The sequence below is a fragment of the Miniopterus natalensis genome, chromosome 16 (genome assembly GCF_054644295.1).
Source record: "Miniopterus natalensis isolate mMinNat1 chromosome 16, mMinNat1.hap1, whole genome shotgun sequence".
Classification (NCBI taxonomy): Eukaryota; Metazoa; Chordata; class Mammalia; order Chiroptera; family Miniopteridae; genus Miniopterus; species Miniopterus natalensis.
In genome coordinates, this window is record NC_142096.1 from 5,423,093 (window position 1) to 5,443,333 (window position 20,241).

A 20,241-nucleotide genomic window follows, 5' to 3' on the forward strand; every position below is an offset into this window, starting at 1 on the left:
CAAAAAGAATATGTAATCACAACATGTTAACATGTTTACATAGTCATAAGTAGGGATTTTTAGAATTTGGGGGGAAAAGAGAAAACAAGCGATCAATTCTTTAAAGAATTTCAATTTGTAAACTTCTATGGAAAAATATAGATGATGTTATCAAAGACATTTTCAATCAGTAAAAATAAAAATAATAATATGTTTTCAGATTTTGTGACTATCTGAATACCAAGAGGCATTCATTTCTGTATCTTTAACCAGAAAAAAATTATAATGTGAAACAAGAAAAAAGGTTAGTGGAAAACAGACGTGTCACACATCATAAAATGTGATAAAATTATTTTATTTTGTTATTAAAACGCACTGACGCATCAGTATAAAGTAACTGGAATAAACTAGATCCTTAAATGCCCCCCTGCTTTTGCTACTAACCCACCTTCTACTGTGGTGCTCCAGATACTCTGTAAACCTTACATTCCACAATCACTCACTCTTAAGACATCAGAAAAAAACAGCAAAGATTTAATGCAAACAAAATATATCCCGAGATTTAATGAACAAACATACCTCATTGTATAATAAAACAGTAAGTGCTATTGATATATTTAAAGGAAAAAACAAAGTTACAGAAAAAGACTCAGAAGAAGAAAAACCCATCTTTTGAGAGTGATTACGAACCGAGTTTTCTTCGCCTTCGTCCAGCTCTCGCTGCTGTTCTTCATGCCTCTTAGCTTTGATCTCCATGGCTTCTGCGATCAGGTCTCTTAAAATTGATACAGGTTTTGCATTCTTGATAAAAGGATGCTAGAAAAGTAAAATTCAATAGTATAATTCTAAAAGATTTCTCTGAATTATATCTAAAAAACGTTAAAACAACATGTAAATAAATGCAAACCAGGATCTTGGGCTTCAATGATTGTTCTTTCATCCAGAATTAAATGTATAGGTTAAGAATAGAGAATATTGCCCCAGCTGGCATGGCTCAGTGGTTAGAGCATTGGCCCTTGGACCCGAAGGTCTCTGGTTCGATTGCAGGTCAAGGGCACATACCTGGGTTGCGGTTCAATCCCTAGCCCCAGTTGGGGTGCATGCAGGAGGCAACCAATCGATGTCTCTCTCTCACATCAATGTCTCTCTCTCTCCCTCCATCCTTCCCTTCTACTCTCTCTAAAAATGAATGGAAAAAATATTCTCAGGTGAGGATTAACAAAAAATAATAAAAAAAATTAAAAAGAATAGAGAATATTTCAGCTGCTTTAGAAATAAAGATTTTGCTTTTAGGTTTACTTGTTTTTAAAAACCACTAAAGCACAAACACAAAAATGCAATCCTGTTAATAAAATTACATTAATGAAAACTACCTTAAAGATATAACTGTCCAAAGAAGTTTAGAATAGGTAGGAAAAAAGATAAAAAAAGAAAAATAAAGGACTGGTGATTACATTACATATAAAAATAAAATTATTTGGTATTAGTTTCAGATTTTAATTGACCTTAACAAGCTGACAGCCAGAATCAGTGGTCAAAAGAAGGGCAACTATTTTGTTACTTCTTTTACGTATTTTCTGTTTTACTAAGTCTTGAAAATGTGATCATTTCCAGTGGAGAAATAAAAAACGGAAATAAAATTTTTTCAGAAAATGAATATTGCTTCATATCTGTAATACATATAACAACTTTTCATTTCTTTTTTTATACCACCCTGATGTAACTAAAATATCTGAGTTTGTTATAAACCTGACACACAGAATGGAAACCACCAGGACAGACCTGGGTTTTTGACGACTTTTTAATGACGGAAGAGAAAGAGAGAGAGAAGTGCAGGGTAAGATTAAAAGTAACTTGGGATAGATAACCTTATTTGGAGGCAGCAATACAGCTTCAAGATGTAATTTTCATAATTAAATGTCAGTATACAGACCCAGGTAAAAACTGAGCTACTTTAATATAGAGCACAAAAATATTCTCAAAGACAAAACAATTTTAATGCTAAAGAAGAAATTACAGGCATTTGGGAGAGGTTTTAAAATGGTGAACATACATCATTTGGGAAAGGTATGAGTAAGAATTTGACCCAGATTACAGAAATAAGAGGATCAATAGCAAAGAACCAACAAATTCTTTTATAACAGTTACAGGCTAATCACCAGATAACTTAAGTTCCATCAACACAGCTTTGGTGGAGACTCCTAGTTCCACCAAGACAGAGCTGCGGCTAGGTGTGTGGCAGCCCAGCCAGATCCTACCTTTCTTAGTCTCCCACTCGCTGGCGGTGACGAGGAGACTAAGTTCTGTCAACGGAATGGAATGGAACAAAATGGAACAAAGCAGAATGGGAGTCTGTGCTGCGTTCCGCTCCCTGACCTGGGCCTTACCGCCCCGTGTGTGCCCTCTCCCAGGGCGTCCACTCTTGCTGCCAAGACAGTGCCCTAGGGAACGCGAACAACGAGGAGGAAACTCCAGCCCTGCCCTGGAAATGTCTGAGAAACACTGACGGTCACATACACACACAAATAACAACTGAAGATACATTCTTAGTCCTTAAGAAACTTATCTAGAATAAGAAATAAAACACAAACACATACAAAAAAATTAAAGTGTGGCATACAGGTTTCATACATGACGGTCTAGCACACCCTATACGAGGAAGAGGTGGGAAAGTAGATGAACAGGTGGTCACCTTGGGGCCTCTTGGGGAAACATGAGCTGGATTCCTTTAACTATGTATCTCATGTAGAAAGCATGCAGTTGAATTATCTTATGAACTAAGTGTCTTTTAGTAACTAAAATGCTATTTAATTAAATGGAAATTCAACTCATTTATTTACATTGGTATATTCAAATAACATTTTAATCACAATCAACATGTTTTATTTTTGCCAACTTGTTTTCATTTGCCTGGACTCATATGCCCACCAGACAGTAATAAAGAAACCCCACACCCTCCCAGCTAGAATGGAATCAGAGGAGGCCTGGTAGAGTCAGCACTTCCCTCACCACCCAGCTATAATGAATGAGGCCCTGCAGTGCCAGTAGAGGCACTTGGGAGAGGAGCCTGAGCTCTCATCCTATCAGAAATTAGGTGGTGCCACTTTCCCCCACTGAAGCATTGTCAGAGGATGCCTATTATAGCAGAACATTTAAATAAGATCCAGAATCTCATAATATAATGCTGAAAATGTCTAGGTTTCAAATGAAAATCACTTACCATACAGAGAAACTGGAAAATTTCAAATGGAAAAAGACAATAAACAGACACCAACATCAAGATGACACAGAAGTCAGGATCATCTGACAAGGATTTTAAAGCAATCATCGTAAAAATATTTCAATGAGCAATTACAAACATGCTTGTAATGCAAGTAAAAAAAAAATTAGAACATCTTAGCAAAGAAAGAGAAAATATAAAAAATAAATGAAAATTTTAGAACTACAAAATTACCAAACTTAAAATTTTGATGGATAAGCTTAATAGCAGAATGAGGACAGAGGAAAGATTCAGTGAAGTGGCTGGCATACAGAACACTAGAAAGTACACACTATAAACAACAGAGGGAAATCAGACTGGAATAAAATGAACAGAACCTCAGGGACCTGAACAACTAAAACCAAAGATCTAACATTTGCATCAATAAAGTCATAGAAAGAGAAGAGAAAAAGAGTAGGGCTGAAAAAGTGTTTGAAAAAATGATGGCTGAAGACTTCCCCAAATTGGTAAGAGATATAAATCTATAGATTCAAGAAGCTGAAAAAATCCCAAACAGAACAAATCCATGCCGAGACACATCATAATTAAACTTCTGAAAATTAAGACAAAGAAAAAAATCTTAAAAAGAACAAGGGGTAAAAAAATTCAGATGACAGTAGATTTCTCTTAAGAAACCATGGATGCCAAGAGGAAGTGCAACAACATTTTTTAAATGCTGAAAGAAAAGAACTGTCAACCAAGAATTCTATAGCCAGTGAAAATATCCTTCAGGAATAAAGAAAAAACAAGCATTCTCAGATTAAGGAACACTAAGAGAATTTATTATATAGACTTATTCTAAAAGAATATAAGGAATTACTCTAAATAGAAAGAAATTAAAGAACTTAGGAAGGTTAGGAAAAAAAACAGAGTAAAATAGGGTAAGTGTAATAGAAACAGATTTCCCTTATTTCCTTTAGTTTCTCAGTTGCTTAAACATTAAAGCAAATATTATAACACTGTTTGATATGGATATCAGTGTATGAAAAAAAGTATTTAAGATAATTATACTAAAACAAGAGGGATGGCAAATTAGATAAAGTTTTGACTCCTCATTTGAACTGGTAAAATGTAGAGTAAGTCACACACTATGGGGTTCATAGAATAAACCACGACATCACCTGTTCTAGCCATGCCCAGTGTCAATTCATATAATGGCCGATCTCAATCAACTTAACATTCTTGTAGGAGGCCAGCCTGAAGCACAAGCTTATTTTAGGGAGGGAAGGGAGGGAGGGAGAAAGAAAGAGAGAGAGAGATCGAGAGAGAGAGAAACACGGATATGAGAGAGAAACATCAAGTGGTTGCCACCCATATGCACCCCAACCAGGGATCAAATCTGTCACCTAGGTATGTGCCCTGACTGGAAATTGAACCCGAACCTTTTTGGTGTGTGGGACAATGCTCCAAACCAACTGAGCCATCCAACCAGGGAATAGTACAATTTTTTTTAAAAAGCAAGAAAGTAAATATTGGCTCATAAGTACCACATAAAACCAGTTGCATTGTTTGCCCTTATTGTAAAGATGCTTGGCCCAAATCCTAGAAGCTAGAGAATAACAGAACTTGTTAATGTGGTCTATACAGGTCAGCTTGTGGGCAGAAAGCAGAGTCAAGAAAGGATGAAGACTGGGACTAGGGGACAAATGGAATAATAATTTAATCACTGTGATCTTCAGTGTCATTTAACCTGGGCTTCAGTATCCTCCCACAAAATTAGGGAATTATACAAGAACATTTCTTAAATGCTTTTCAGTCCTAAAAACTCTAAGTTAAAAACAAGACAATTTCTTTTCTTAGAAAGATTAGAAAAGGTTATGGAAGAAAGACTAGAAAGAAATACTGATTAAATTATCCAAAAGTTAGCTATCAGATATATTTAGATTTACTTTTACCATCAGATTTTATGCTATTTGACTCACTTTTTCTGTTTCTTTGTGTGTGTTTTTCTCCTTTCTTGCCTTCTTTGGGGTTGAATAATTTAGATACTCAACATAATAGCAATACCAATAGGCCTTTGATTTATGTGCTCCAAATTCCTTGAAAATCTGACAATATTTCAAAATAAATGTTTCAATTGATAAATTTTTGAAAGGTAGTATTTGCACAAACAAAAAACCTAAAATGTTCAAAAATAGCAGTCAGCAAAAAGTTAGGTTTCAATTCCACTCCTGCTTCTCAGACACACAGTTCCCTTCTCTGGAGGCCAGGTTCTTGCTTTTTTCAGAGCCGCTCCACTGTAAGCACTGGCATATGCATATGGACATATGATATGTACGGGGGGGGGGGGGGGTGTATTTTGCCAGTCACTCCTCTCGATGGAGCTTAAACTGTTTACAATTTGTTGACAGTTTTTTATGTTGTTTCCAGGCCTCTGCCATTACAATGCTCTATGAATCTTTTTACACATTTTATTTCATGCGTAGTTAAATTTTTCTGTAGAGTAAGTTTCTACAAGTATAATTAGTGGGTCAAAGAATATTTGACATTTTATTTTAGACAGACATTGCTAAACTGCCTTCCTTGGAGAATGAGCACTAAGTTATATTTTCACAGCAATAAGCATTATACTTAAGAGCCTGTTTCTTGCACCCCTTAACAAATACTTTTGTTTAAACAGTACTTTGGAAAACATCACTTTTTATAAGAACCATGCTTTGAATCCTTTGGTTGTTTAATAAATGAATTATTTTCCAAATATCAAGTTTTGTTAATGTTAGGCACATTTATTAATAGTTTAGAGGTCTGAGCCAATTCTGTTCGGAAAATGAAGACTCACAAATACTTACTGAAAGTATTACATTATTTCTGTTTGCTCTAAAAATTTTTTTTTTTAATATATCTTTATTGATTTCAGAGAGAGGAAAGGAGAGGGAGAGAGAGAGATAGAAACATCAATGATGAGTCATTGATCGGCTGCCTCCTGCACGCCCCTGACTGGGGATCGAGCCCGCAACCCGGGCATGTGCCCTGTGACCAGGAATCGAACCCCGACTGCCTGGATCCTAGGTTGACCCTCAACCGCTGAGCCACACCCAGCCAGGCATCTATTTGCCCTAAATTTCAAGGCAGATAAAAAAAACTTCCTGACACTCTAGATACAAGTCTATTTGTAGCAGGAATACAGAAAGTCTTCATTTAGGTACCTTGTAACCAACATGTACAACGTGATCTTTTCAGAGTTCAGGGATCTTGTATTTACATATCTGAAAGTAGAGCAGAAAGTCAAAGAAGTGCGGGGTCAAGGAACAATACATCAGGACAAACACGTGAAACAGTAACGACAGAGGTGAGAGCTCATTTCTGAAATGAGAACCCTTGGAGGTTTTGTTTTAAAACAACTTTAGGGGGAAAGAGTTGACAACCACAATAACAACAACAAACAGAAAAAGGGAAAAGAGACACTGAACTTGGAAAAAGGAAAGAAAAGAGTAATACACGGAGAACACACAGAAGAATGGAGGTGGTGGCTGCAGGTGTAAGGACGGATGTGCATCTATCAGACCACATTTCCTGGGAGGCTGGCATCTAGAAATCAGCTAAGGGAACTCACAGCCATCCTGGAAGTTAATGTCAGAAAGCTGAAAGACATAATGAAAATATCCTTCCCTTAGTGGCACAAACACTGACCTGTAAAAGTTGCGTTGCAGTAGCTCTCTGCTCAGGATTCTTCACTAGGCACTTTTTAACAAAATCAGTGAAATCATCAGACCAGAGTTCTGGCTTCCTGAATGTTGGTGGTGGATTTGTGGGAATCATGAAAATAGCCTAGTAAAAATGAAACAGTCAAAAGACACAGTAAGAATCACAAGAGCACACCAAATAAACAAATCTCTTCATCTATCTTCCTATCGGACTCTAAATCTGGGAAACAAATTTAAGTGGTTCTAGGGTTTCCAGTAAGAGTGCAATTCAGGAAGCAAACCCATCTGCTACTAATGTGATCACTTCCCATTAAATTTCCTCTATTTGAATTGTAGCTCATTGAGCACATGATTCTTTATTTTATCTATTATTTTTCATCAGTCTCCAAAGAAGATTGCATTTCTAACCCTTTTACCAAACTAAGGACATTCTCTAGTTAAATAGCTATACCCCCCAATTTTGCTACTACATGCCAGATTTAGCTCCATTTCAGTTTTATACAAGTACTGCTGCTCAAAATGGCTAGCAGCAGCCCAATTTGCTTCTGCAACGCAGAATATTTACTGATGTTATGTGAAATAATACTTGACAGAGCCAAGACTTTTCTCTTCCTAAATATGTATGTCAGGATTCCAAATGAAAAGTTTTAACGCTGATATACCACTTTGATTTGTTACTAATGATTTGATTTAGTATTAATAATTCAGTACTAATGATAATACATCCATAAAGTTCACAGTTCAAAAAGTCTCCGTGTCATCCCTATCCTCTTAGCTTAGCTATCCAGTCACCCTTTTCAACCAAGAGAATTAATCCCTAATGTTCTTAGCAAATCACTGTATGTAACAAGTTAACTTTTCTCCTGGGCATCTAGAATAGTTCCTGATAAAATACCATCACTAAAACATCATTTCCTGTGAAAAGTTAGGAAAGGTATGAAAACAATAATAAATTTAAACCAAATGTATTAAGCACTCAATAAATACTAGTTATTACTTTCATTTCCACATAATATAAAAAAGACAAGAGGCAAACATGGCAATGACAAAAATTTTACAAAGCAAAATGAATTTAGCCATGTTATAACTGTAGTTTAATAGATAAGTTTATATAATTACATCAATGAAAACATGTGAGGTGAGGGAAAATGGCTTTTTGACAATCTTAATCAACAAAGGCACATGCAGCCTCCAGACATGGGCCTCACAAAGATGTATTCAGGGGTGAGGCATAAAAAACTCCCTTTCCAGACTACAGAATTCTCTGACGTTCCAGAAGACAGCTGTTGTCTCTGTTCCATACTCAGTTTTTCACCTGGCTTTTAGCGGCCTTCTCTCTTCATGTGCAAACAAATTTCATGTACATGAACTTATGTCCCTTCTCCTTAATTCATAAAAAAAATTAAAACGGTAATGCTGCAAACTACAATAAGACTTAGAAACAAAGTTTTTATCACTGAAAGAAACTAACCATACCTATGTTTAACACTTCTGTTCATATATGGAGAAAACATCAAAATTGTGGACAAAGATAAAATATTTGGGGGGATACCTGTGGGCCCCACCTGGCCTGGCTCAATTATCTACTTTACCTGATGCCCCCTTAAGTATCCAGGTAAACCCTGCTAATACAAATTTTAGAATAAGATACATACCTTGGACTCACAGAGCTCACAGTCAACTTGTGTGTGTGGGGGGGGGGGGGGGGGAGGGGACTAACACTCGTGGAACAAACAGCAAACAATGGAGTGCTAGAAAATAAAATTTTTCTACAAATAACCTAATTGATCTCAGACAGTTCCATCGCTGAAGCAGAACCTAATCTGGTTTTAAGGATGGGCACAATGGGGTAAATACTGGCTGCTGGAGAAGGCACACAAAAACCACCCACTACTTCAAATTAAAGAACAGAAATAAATTTGAACTCTCATCTCTACAAAACAGTTCAAAGCACCAACATAAGCCCCTGGACAGATGACCTCAAACCGCAGGTAAGTGATACTAGATTGTCAGATGAATGCTGTTCATATGCACTTCTGCCACAAACGATGGATAACAGCCCAGTGATTTATGTCCCTGAAGCTAAGGCTCTCCTTTGAACTCTGAGACAATGAGTTGCAGCCTTATCTTCAGATAACCTTAACGTATAAGGCTCACCTCAGCAGTAGCTATTAGAAACCCAAGGATAAAAAGCTTAACTCTAACTCTTATTTGCCCAGGACTATCATAAAGTGATCCTAAAATGTTCACATCCCATTCTCAAACAAGCAATGAACTGCATACAGTTCAAACAAATAGTCTTAATATGTGATCTACAAAAATGTAGAGACTTTAAAGTCTCTAGGAAAACCACTCTACCTTTTATTTCCATTTTTTATGTTAGATAATCAATAACAAACTGACACATTTTATCACAGACTCTACTCTGCTCAACTAATTTAACTTAATCATGAATCGTAGAGGATCCTCTCAAGAGCCTCCGAGCTGATTAGGTAATAGGCCTCCGCTGTAGAAAGTTTTGGCAATCAGTGGCTAGAGCCTTAGACTAACAATTCACTCCCTTCCTTGCCACCAGCCAAATCACATGGGCACACATTACAGCCATATAATTTATCTTATCTCTAACACCATTCTGATGAAGAATGTTCGTACAATAAATGATACGATTATCCTTGTGTTTGTTTCTACGCAATTTGTTGCTTAACTACATATTGAACCTCTGATTAAGTTTTAAAAAGAACTTCCCCGATCACAAGTAGTCTTAAGAAGCCAAGAAATTAAGTGCCTCAAAACAAGCAACATCTTCGTGCCTGGAATTTCAGGCCTTCCAATGCAGGAGGCCCCAGAAGTTGTGGAGAGAGCTGGAGCTGGGAAACTGCAAAGCCTGAACGACATTATAACCTCAGCGGCCTGCGTCCACACTGTCTGAAGCTAAGGGAGCTGGGTCTGTGAAGGCGCAGAGGCAATGAACATGCCAGAATAACAGAGAAATCTGTGCCACTACTCACGGACCTCGGGCAAAAGGTTATCTTCCTAACAACTAAATGAGATAAATGATGAGAAAGCATTTTCAAAAACTGCAAAGAACTAAACAAACATCGCTGCTTCCTGACAGCAACATAATCGGGAGCAAGCTACTAAGTCAAAAATATATAATTTCTGCAAAGGATACATATAATACTATTTTTAAAAGACTACTACAGATGACAGCAAACAGCACAACCAAATGAAGCAACACTGGACCCGGGTCAGAATGATCGGCCGAAGTTCCAAATCACCCCCCAACTGACTGTGCAGCCTCAGTTTTTTCACATAAGTGAGAAAAGTTGGACTAGATATCTTTCAGGCTCCTTTCTGGGTCTCAAAGACTGGCACTCTAACTTCCCAGCAACCTAGGAGGTAAGTGCTAGCTAGACAAGTACTACATTGTTAGTTAGAAAGGAGGTGGACCTGGAGGAGAGGGAAGGGTGTTCAAGGGCCTCGCAATCGCTTTGGCTAAGATCAAGTGTAAAAGGCCTACTAGATGTTAACATAAAAATACAGATCTAAACATGTATCACCACTCCCTCCAAAGCAAATCTGAAACAGACGGAGTTTTGGAAGAGAAGACTAAAATCTGCGTGAACGCTGCTCTGAGTGCAGTTCCCACATAAGCACCGGCTGAAGTATCGCAAGCACGACCTCACCATTCACTCCAGCTCCAGGTACAGGGACGTCAGTAATCATTAATCTGGCCAACAAAGGCCAGTGTGCTTGCGTATCAACCAAATTAAGGGAAGGGGTGCACTGGTGCCTGGGAGGCACACAGTGAATAGGAGAGCTGGCTTGAGCCCGAGCCAGCCCGGGTGGCACTGGGTACCATGTAACGGCGCCACCATTAAGGGTAGCTACCTAACCTATTTTAATTCTCTGTGCCGTTTACATATTTGGAAAAGGGGAATAGTAAGAGTACCTACCTCACAAGGCTGTTCTGAACTGTAAATGGGTTAATACATGTAAAATACTTAGTGAAAATGAGAAAATAAAGTAACAGTACAGAATGGTTACTTCCCATAAAAATGACAGGTATGCGGCAATAAAAACAGGAAGACAGTACAGGGTCTCAAAAATTTTAAATGTCTATTCACAACAGCAACTATCTACAAGATTGTGTAAGATTCATTTTAAAATTTTATTACAAAAGCCAATATGTATTCAACTTTTAAAAATCATATTTGTAACTGAACAAAGGCTTCATGTAAAAGCACTCCTAGTGCCTATGAACCCAATTTGATAATAAGAACTAGGTTAAAGCGAAGCAGGCAAAGGTCAACACAGAGCTCATGAGGTTGAATTAAGATAAAACAATAAGCTCCTCAGGTAACAAGAGTGTCATACAATAAATGAGAATCTGGCCTAAGAACAGTACAAATGCCCAGTACAAATGAACTTAACAAAAAGAAGGTATTACATAATCAAATCAATATAAATTATAGTTAAAAAACTAAAATCATCAATAAAGGACCTATAAAGAACAAGAAAGAAACAACTGTAAATGTAGAAAATCTATAATCAGAAAGAAACGATAGATCTCAGGAATTGTTTGACAATTTAGGAACTAAATGGTAAGTTTTAGAAAAAAAAATCTGTCAACATGGTCCCTCAACCTTGCCTGGACGAAAGAATGCATTCATCTACTGCCTGGGTCAAACATGAGAGCCAAATAACTCATCAGTCTATCACCAACTAGTGAAAATGATAAAAATATTTATATAGTTTCTGGCTTCATATTCTTTAAGAAAACCTTCAGATTCACAAGCAACCACCAATTCCAAATACACAGCCAATGGTTCTCAACACTGGCTACATATTAGATCAGAGCCATATAGGGAACTTGAAAAATTACTAATCCCCTGGACCCAGCCCAAAGAATCTGATCCAGAAGGAGCTTAGGTGTATCTTTTTAACTCTCTAAAAGAATCTAAGATATAGCAAATCAGTGTAGTTTTGATTTGCATTTCCCTAATAGCTAATGAAGTTAAGCATCTCTTCATATATCTGTTGGCCATTTGTATGTCTTCTTGGGAGAAGTGTCTGTTCGGGTCCTCCGCCCATTTTTTAATTGGATTATTTGTTTTCTTGTTGAAAAACAGACACACAGACCAATGGAACAGAACTGAGAGCCCAAAAATAAACCCACATGTATATGGGCAAAAAATCTTTGACATACACAAAAAATTAACTCAAAATGGATCAAAGACCTAAATATAAGACCTGAAACAATAAATTAAATAGAAGAAAACATAGGTAGTAAATAAACATATGGACCTTGGTTTAAGAGAGGATTTTATCAATTTGACCTCAAAGGCAAGGAAAGCAAAAGCAGAAATAAATGAATGGCACTATATCAAACTAAAAAGCTTCTGCGCAACAAAAGAAACCATCAACAAAACAAAAAGGCAACCAACCAAATGGAGAAGACATTTACAAACAACACCTCTGATAATGGGTTAAAATCTTGCTTTTTTTTCTTGCATACCAGTTATCAACACCTGATATGTTATAGCTTTTTCTGTGTAATTTATTCTCTCCCTCACTATAATATGAGCACCTAAAAGACTGAAACTTTAATTCATTCACTTCTGCATCCCAGTGCCTACAGGGGTATCAGAGAAGTCACTCAATAAATATGGGATGAATTAATAAACTCAGTCTCTCTCCGCCTCACTAAGATTTTCAATTAACAAAAGGAGGGACTTACATGTAATGACCCCCAAGATACCTGTACAGCTTTAAAAGTTATAAATCTAGCAAAGAGGCAGACCTAACTGGCTAACAGCAAGGTATAAAAAAACAAACTGGTCTTCTCCAAAAGCGAGGAAGACCTGACAGTAAGTGATTAACTACCAGAAGATAAAGTCTATATGAGGGGTGCCTCCCAATAAATATGTAAAAAACTTTATAATAAAACTGTATAATTAAGCACAGAGAACAAGACTATCTTGCCAAGATTTGCTATCATTGGCAAAAGTCCATATTAAACTCAGCTTCCCCAAGTCCAGATACGAATGGAACTGCGAATCTGGCAACTCACAGGAGAGCAAGGCTGGGTACAATCTGGGTCCACGTGACAGTGACCTCGCCCTTCCCAGCTCAGAGCTGACCCAGAGGAAAGTCTTTAACAGACTGCGCTGGCCGAGAGCCACACCACACTCAGTGAGGTTCAGAATTAGCATTTTAGATGCTAACCTAAAGGACTTCTATTTTGCTTCCCTAAAACAAAAGTGGGCTAAAAATAAAACATGATAAATCATGAGTATAAAATGGATTTTTTAAAGAAACATTTTGTCAAAGAAAAAAGTTCTAACCCCAGTGCTTCCCTCTTATTTCTTTCTGTCTCACTCAGGCAGTGCCTCGCCCAGGCTGCCCACATGGCAGCACTCAAGCTGTTAACCGGTAAAAGAGAGCTGATGCTCTTCTTTCCTTTCACGTTTTTCCAGATTTAGTGGTATACAGTAGAGACATGTCCACCGCAACCTTCCTAGTTATAAAAAATGCAAATAAAATTTATGTACTCAAAACGTTTATATATGCATTAACTATTTGTTTTATACATACTATGTCACAAAGCATTGTACTAGACCCTGAAGACACAAGACGGAAGTTATGCATGCTGGTCTCAATAAATTCATAATCTAGTAAAAAAAAAAGTCAGGCAAAGTATAATAGAGTATAACCAATTTTATGATCTTGGGGTGCACAGGGTGCTAAGGGAGCCCAGAGGAAAGTTCCCAGGTTAGGCTGTGTAGAAGAGAGATGGGAGAAAATGCAGGGAGAAAGGAGTAACACTGAGCAGAGGGCAGCAGGAAGAGCCTAAACCATCCACCAGCGCTAGTGCGCCTAAGGGAAAGCGGACAGTACACAACTACAGAGGGGGGCAGAGGCCAAGGCTTTTAACACCCTTAAAAGTCAGAGGGGGGTCTTAACCTAGAGGCAGGTGAAAAAAATTTTTTAACTGGATGACTTTAGGTAAGGAAGTAAGTAATACGATGTGTTTCATTTTAGGCTGACCACTCTAGCAACACTATGAAGGATCCTTTGGAGAGGGATGGGACGAAACAGAACACTATTAGAACAGTTAGGAGACTAAAAATCCGCACAAATTATGAGGTCTCAAATATGGAGATAAAGCTGTGATGGGAAGAAGGGGATACATGTGAAAGACACTAAGGAAGCAACACGGATGAGAGCTGGTGACTGAGAACCTGAGTTAGCTCAGAGGCAAAGGAGCTGGACACGAAGGAAAGTAATTACAAGAAATTTAGGAGGCAGAGTCAACAGGACTGGATAATTGATTAATGGTGAAAGACTGGACCGAGGGAGGATGCTCTCCAGATTTTCAATGTGGCAACTAGTTGTACAGTCGTGCCATTAACCAAGACAGAAAATACAAAAGTAAAACAAATCTGATGAAAAAACAGTGAAAACAAATTTGAAGATACTGGATTTGAGGTGTCTAATGACAGTACAGAAAAGATAGAATTATCTAAGTAGATAAGTAGGAATGAGTCTAGAGCTCAAGACAGATACAAGGAAAGCTGGGGGATAGAATATGCTGGAAATCAAATGAGGAAAGAGATTTAAGGAGAAGAAAGTGGTTACCAATGCCCAATAGAAGCAAACTGAACAATTGCAGAAGCGTGGCAGGGAAGAAACAGCCAGTCTGCTCAGCGAGAGAGGAAACTCAGCAGCAAGAGCTGTTAGTCGGCTCTCACGCGGCTTGAAAGGAGGTGTGAGGCAGGGCAGCAAGAGGAGCGTGAGCCAAAGGAACTCTGTTTGTTTATTTCTTAAAATGAGAAGAACCTGAGCAGTAAAGTTCCGAAACAGAGGGAACAAGTGATGGGCAGAGATGGAAGGGGAGGAGCGTGGCTTTCTACTAAAACCAGAACAGAGAGAAACAAGCCCCTAAAGTTTAGCCACACAGTAGCCACTGAACCAATATTTTTTTAATGATAAACATCCTGTGCTTAGGCTATCTTAGCAGTATTTTTTAAAATTTTGCTATGTAATTTTTTAGGCACTTACATATATATAGTAATAGTATTGTATTTATTACAGCTACTCTATATAGACAATGTATACGGCAAGTACTAAGTAGCTTTACAAAAATTATTTCTTTTAATCCTAACAAAAACACAATGAAGGATTATTATCCCAATTTATAGATCAGGAAACAGAGGCATAGTGAGGTTAAGTAACTTGCCCTTGAATACTCGGCAAACAAAGGACACAGTTGGAAAATGAACCCAGACAGTGTAGCTCCAAAGCTGATGTTCTTAACCTCCTCCACAGATATAGAATACTTTTGGTTCACTAAGTTAATCTGAAGACAACATACTTTCTATCAGAAAATATTTCTAACTTTAGAATAAAAGTAGTAGAAAACTGGAGTTTACTGATCAGAAACTTGCTAAACTACTTTTGATATATTAAGAAAACCTAGATTATTTAACAGTATATCATTAAGACATCTTACCCTATAGTTAACACCACTAAACACAGTTTTCTTATCTGTATAAATACATACATATAACAACGGTTCTTAAATGTTACCATGTATCAGGATTTCTTGGAGGGCTTGTTAAAAAGCAGATTGCTGAACCCCACGTGGAGCTTCAGATCCAATAGGCCTGAAACAGGGCCCAAGAATTTGTATTTCTAACAAGTGCTCAGAAAATGCTGATGCTACAGGTCTAGGGACCTCACCTTGAACTACTACCTTACAGTAACTCTATAAGAATCAAGTGAGATAAATATAAAAATACATAGCATATGGTAAGCAAAAAGTGCTATCTACAATTATTATTAATAATAATATGATAATGACTTACCATTATCCACATAATTACTTAGATTTTTATATCAAGTTTTACTCAAAGATAATACAAAATTGACATATTGTGACTATTTTAAGATCACAATAACCCACCTGCCAGCTCCATCTGCCTCTGCTGTTTTTCCCCCACACTGCTTGCAAACAGCCTTTCTGAAATGTTCATCTGCACAGCCCCTACTTCAAACCAACCTTTCCCGTCACTTACAGAATAACGGACAAACTCCTCGGCATTGCTCACAGGTGATCCCTTTGCCCATGAGCCATAGTCCAATTACTCATCTTTCAATATCTCTAAAGGTTTCCCTAAAACAACTCTAATAAAGCCGCACATTCCTTCCATGAGTCCAAAGTACCTCTAAAATAATAAGAGAGGAAACAACGATAAAATATCAATCAACATTTGTGGGGCATTTCCCAAGGATTTTACATTAATTATTTCATTTAATCCTCATTACAACTCAGGATAAAGATTATAATTATTCTCATTTTACATGTGGAAAAAATGAGATATGGGGGGGGTCAAATTTGCCATAAGTGATAAAACCAGTAAATACAAGAGCCAGGACTCTACCAAGAGCCAGGCAATTATATTATGCTAACACTTCCTGACCTTTAGTACTTGAGTGTTGTTTAGATAATACATATTTTAATTAAATGCTAACATAAATAATTGCCGTATTCATTTTTACATTATTTAACTAATATGATTGCCTATTGTATGCCAGGCCTTGTGTTAGGCACTGAGCAATACCAGATAAAAAAGGGAAGGCCCAGTGCCTACTCCCTTGACACACTCAATCTAGGGGGGGAAGACTGACATTAAACAAACAAAAAATTACAAATATTTCAATAAATAAACATTTAAGACAAAAAGTACAAAGTTCTCTGAAATTATAAGAGGAAGACCTAACCTGTCTATAGCTACTTTTCTTTACCTTCAGTCTCCTAATACAATGGTCTAAGTTATGCAGAATATGACTTTCAGAATGCCAAATAACTCCATTTTACAATGACACTTTCAAAATCAAATTAAGTGATTAAATTATAAGACCAAAGTCACATAGTTAAAATTTTAAACATATTATTTAAAATGACATTAAAATTCTTCAGTTCTTTGTTCCCTTGATAAATGTAGCTATTGTCTTTCTGAAACAAAGTGCAATAAATATAAACTAGAAAAAAATTAATAAAATGGTATTTGAAGGGGCCTTGAAATATTAGTCATGATAAAGGTAAAATAATATGCCAAGTTCCTGACAATGGAAGTAGTGCAAGAAAGTACTTTCAGTTTGGACAACGCTAACTTTCTAAGATTAAAGAGGAATTAGATCCATGACTTAATATTCTTCATTTGTAACATTTAAAAAACACACAAAACTTCTTTCATAGTAAGTTTCAAAGGGAAACCAATATTTTTTATAGAGGAAAAATGCCTAAAAGTCCAAACACTGATCTTACGAAAAGACATGAAAGGTAAAATTAAGTATGAACCACGTCTGGATCCCCGTATCTTCAGTTTCTATTTATCAAACAGAAAAATCTTTCCAACTTTCTCCTTTCCTGTATAAGACCAAAACTATGCGATATTCTGTTTGTATTACAATTACACTAATTCAATGCAGGTCACTTGCTTTTTACTGAGTCCAGATGACATTCAGTAAACTCAACATTGGCCAATTAGTTAGAAAGAGAGAGAGGGAGACAGAGAGGGAGGAGGAGAGAGAGAGAAAGAGAGAGAGAAAAACAGAAGCGGGCTCTGGATGCCTTTGGGTGGGTCATACGGTGGCTAGAGAGCACCACGGCCTGAGGTTCACCCTGGCTAACACCAACCACATGCTAACATTAGGGCTAGCACTTTTCATTCCTTTCAGACTTCTCACATTTGGAAATCCTAATTTAAGTATATTTTCTGGTGAAAGTGAGGACAGCACTCCTGCACAATACCTGTTTTCCCCTTCAACTCAAATGTTTTATCATGGAGCTACTAACATGGAATCTGCATACCGTCTAATCTAAAGATGCATGACTTTCAAAGTCAGTTGTTTTTTTATTTATCACAGTTATGAGTGAGTGAAACATGACTTAGCAGATGCACGCAAAAAAGATGCTCTAAGGCTATGAACTTTCAACTTCAGTATTTGTAATCTTAAGTCAACCTAAACGACCATGTAATTAGACACATGACAAACTGGGTAATAGGAAGAAATATTTATAACTAAAGAAGAAATATTTTTTTATAATCCTCAGCTGAGGATATATTTTTATTGATTTTTTAGAGAGAGAGGAAGAGAGAGAGAGAGAAACATTGATGTGAGAGAAACACCATTTAGTTACCTCCTGTATACACCTCGATCAGGGATCAAACCTGCAACCTAGGTATCTGCCCTGACTAGGAACTGAACTCACAACCTTTTGTGCACTGGACGATGCTTTCAACCAGGCCACCAGGCCAGGGCAAGAAGCAATACTTTTTTAATACCTTTTATCAGGAGTTGGAACTCAACATTTTCTTATAATCTATTATGTAAAGAAATATTGGCTAAAAAATAAGGACCTTTAAAAAGTCGTAACATAACTCAAGTTAAAATTTACATAGAATCCAAATTTCAAATCGGACGGCACTCCTACAAAAACCACATTAATCCCTCACTGCATTCACACTCTGTCAGTAGCTGGTATTTTAAATGAAAAACTTCACTCATTATAAAACTACAAGTCTCCAAATGTTTAAATTAGCCTGCTTTTTAACATTTTATTTATTTTTAGCTGATTTTTTAAACTTGTGTAAATTTAACTGAGGAATACTGTGCTCCCGCGACTGTGCATGAACACAGAGATACAGTAATGGAGCTGGCGATTATTTACTCTGAGAATCCCGACTGCGTGACTGTTAAATCACTTACATACGGCCAAATGATCTATAAGGAGGCAGGGAGGTCCTGCAATTGTGCACTCATATCCCTTTTCAACTACTGCACAGGTGACACAGTCAATCACGTCACTACTGAAACAGAATGGGCATGGAAGGCACTGGGTGTATAAAGGTGACTGCTTCAGACAAAATGAAAAAACAGACTATCACCATCTCGTATTAAAAAGCAGCCAACAGCTATAGATTAAAGAGTATTTTTTATTCTCTATGCTGTTTTTTAACCCTCACCAGAGGATATTTTTTTTCTATTGCTTTTCAGAGAGTGGAAGGAGGGAAAGAGAGAGAGAGAGAAACATCAATGTGAGAGAGACACATCGATTGGTTGCCTCCTGAATGCACCCCAGCCCTGACCCCAACTGGGGCCGAGCCTGCAATCAAGGTACATGCCCTTGGCCAGAATCGAACCCAGGACCCTTCAGTCCACAGGCTGACACTCTAACCACTGAGCCAAACCGGCCAGGGCTACTCTCTATGGTATTCAGTACCGTGGGGCCAACTTTGGACACTGTCTGCATTACAGTCAGCACGTAGAATAAGACACAAAGCTGCTGTTCTCGGCAGAGGTTAGGCGATGGCTGAAGAAGAAACAGCAGTGCTACCTCCAGCACAGAACCACGAGAGGCAGGCAAGGGACCAAGCCCGCCCGGGAAGGACGGGCTCGGGCAAAGGGGCGCTGTGCTGGTGCAGGAGGAGGTGTGGCCCCATGTGCGGTTAATGAAGTGGCAGCCGACCAGCACAATTAAAAGGGGCCAGGAAGTCCATCCTAGCCACCTAGAGGCACGAGACAAGAAATACCCTAAAATGAACTACATGGAAAGGACTTTATCTTTCAGTCACCTGCGGATATGTTTTTAAAGGTCCTATCATTTTTTAAACTCTTGTCCTGGCCAGTGTGGCTCAGTGGTAGAGCACCAGCCCATGCACCCAGGTACCTGGGTTGCAGGTTTGATCCCCAGCCCCGGTCAGGGAGAGGCAATCAATTGATGTCTCTCTCTCACATCAATGTCAGTCTTTCTGTCTGTCTGTCTCTCCCCCTGTCCCCTTCCACTTTCTCCCCCCACCCCCCAAAAAATCAATGGAAAAATATCCTCAAGTGAGGATTAATTTTTTAAAAAAGTGAGTATACATTTTTTGGAACACCCTATAGATACATATGTGAATGAATCTAAAACAATTTATGTTCCCACTGAAATCAGAATTACATAAGATTAATGAGCGAGAGAGAGAGAGAAGAAAAACAAAATCTCAATTATAATGCGCCAGGCACCCCACTTCCTAGACTCTGTTCCCTCACCCCAGGTATGCACATGGCTCACTGCTTTGTGTCCTTCCAGCTTTTGCTTAAATGTCTCCTTACAAGGCTTCCCCTGTGGTACTTAAAAGTGTAACCAAATCTTCACATTCCCTATTAGCATTTCTCAAAGTGTTAATCATTGTCTAATACTATATATTGTACTTATTTGTTTCTTTTATTATGTGTCTAATCCAACTGGAATGTAAATACCACAAAGGCAGGAAATCTTGTTTTATGCAGTGCTAGGTCCCATGCCCA

The 20,241-nt window shown here is 37.7% G+C and overlaps 1 protein-coding gene across 1 annotated transcript in view; it reads right to left on the reverse strand.

Moving 5' to 3' along the window:
• The window catches only part of STK3 (serine/threonine kinase 3), a 142,360-nt gene that overhangs the window by 56,762 nt on the left and 65,357 nt on the right, over positions 1-20,241 (reverse strand). Inside the window, exons 7-8 of the mRNA XM_087825299.1 lie at positions 6,869-7,006; positions 670-795 (exon numbers count right to left, since the gene is read on the reverse strand). Of these exons, the coding sequence (XP_087681425.1) occupies positions 670-795; positions 6,869-7,006 (264 nt within the window). The remainder of the gene's footprint in view (positions 1-669; positions 796-6,868; positions 7,007-20,241) is intronic.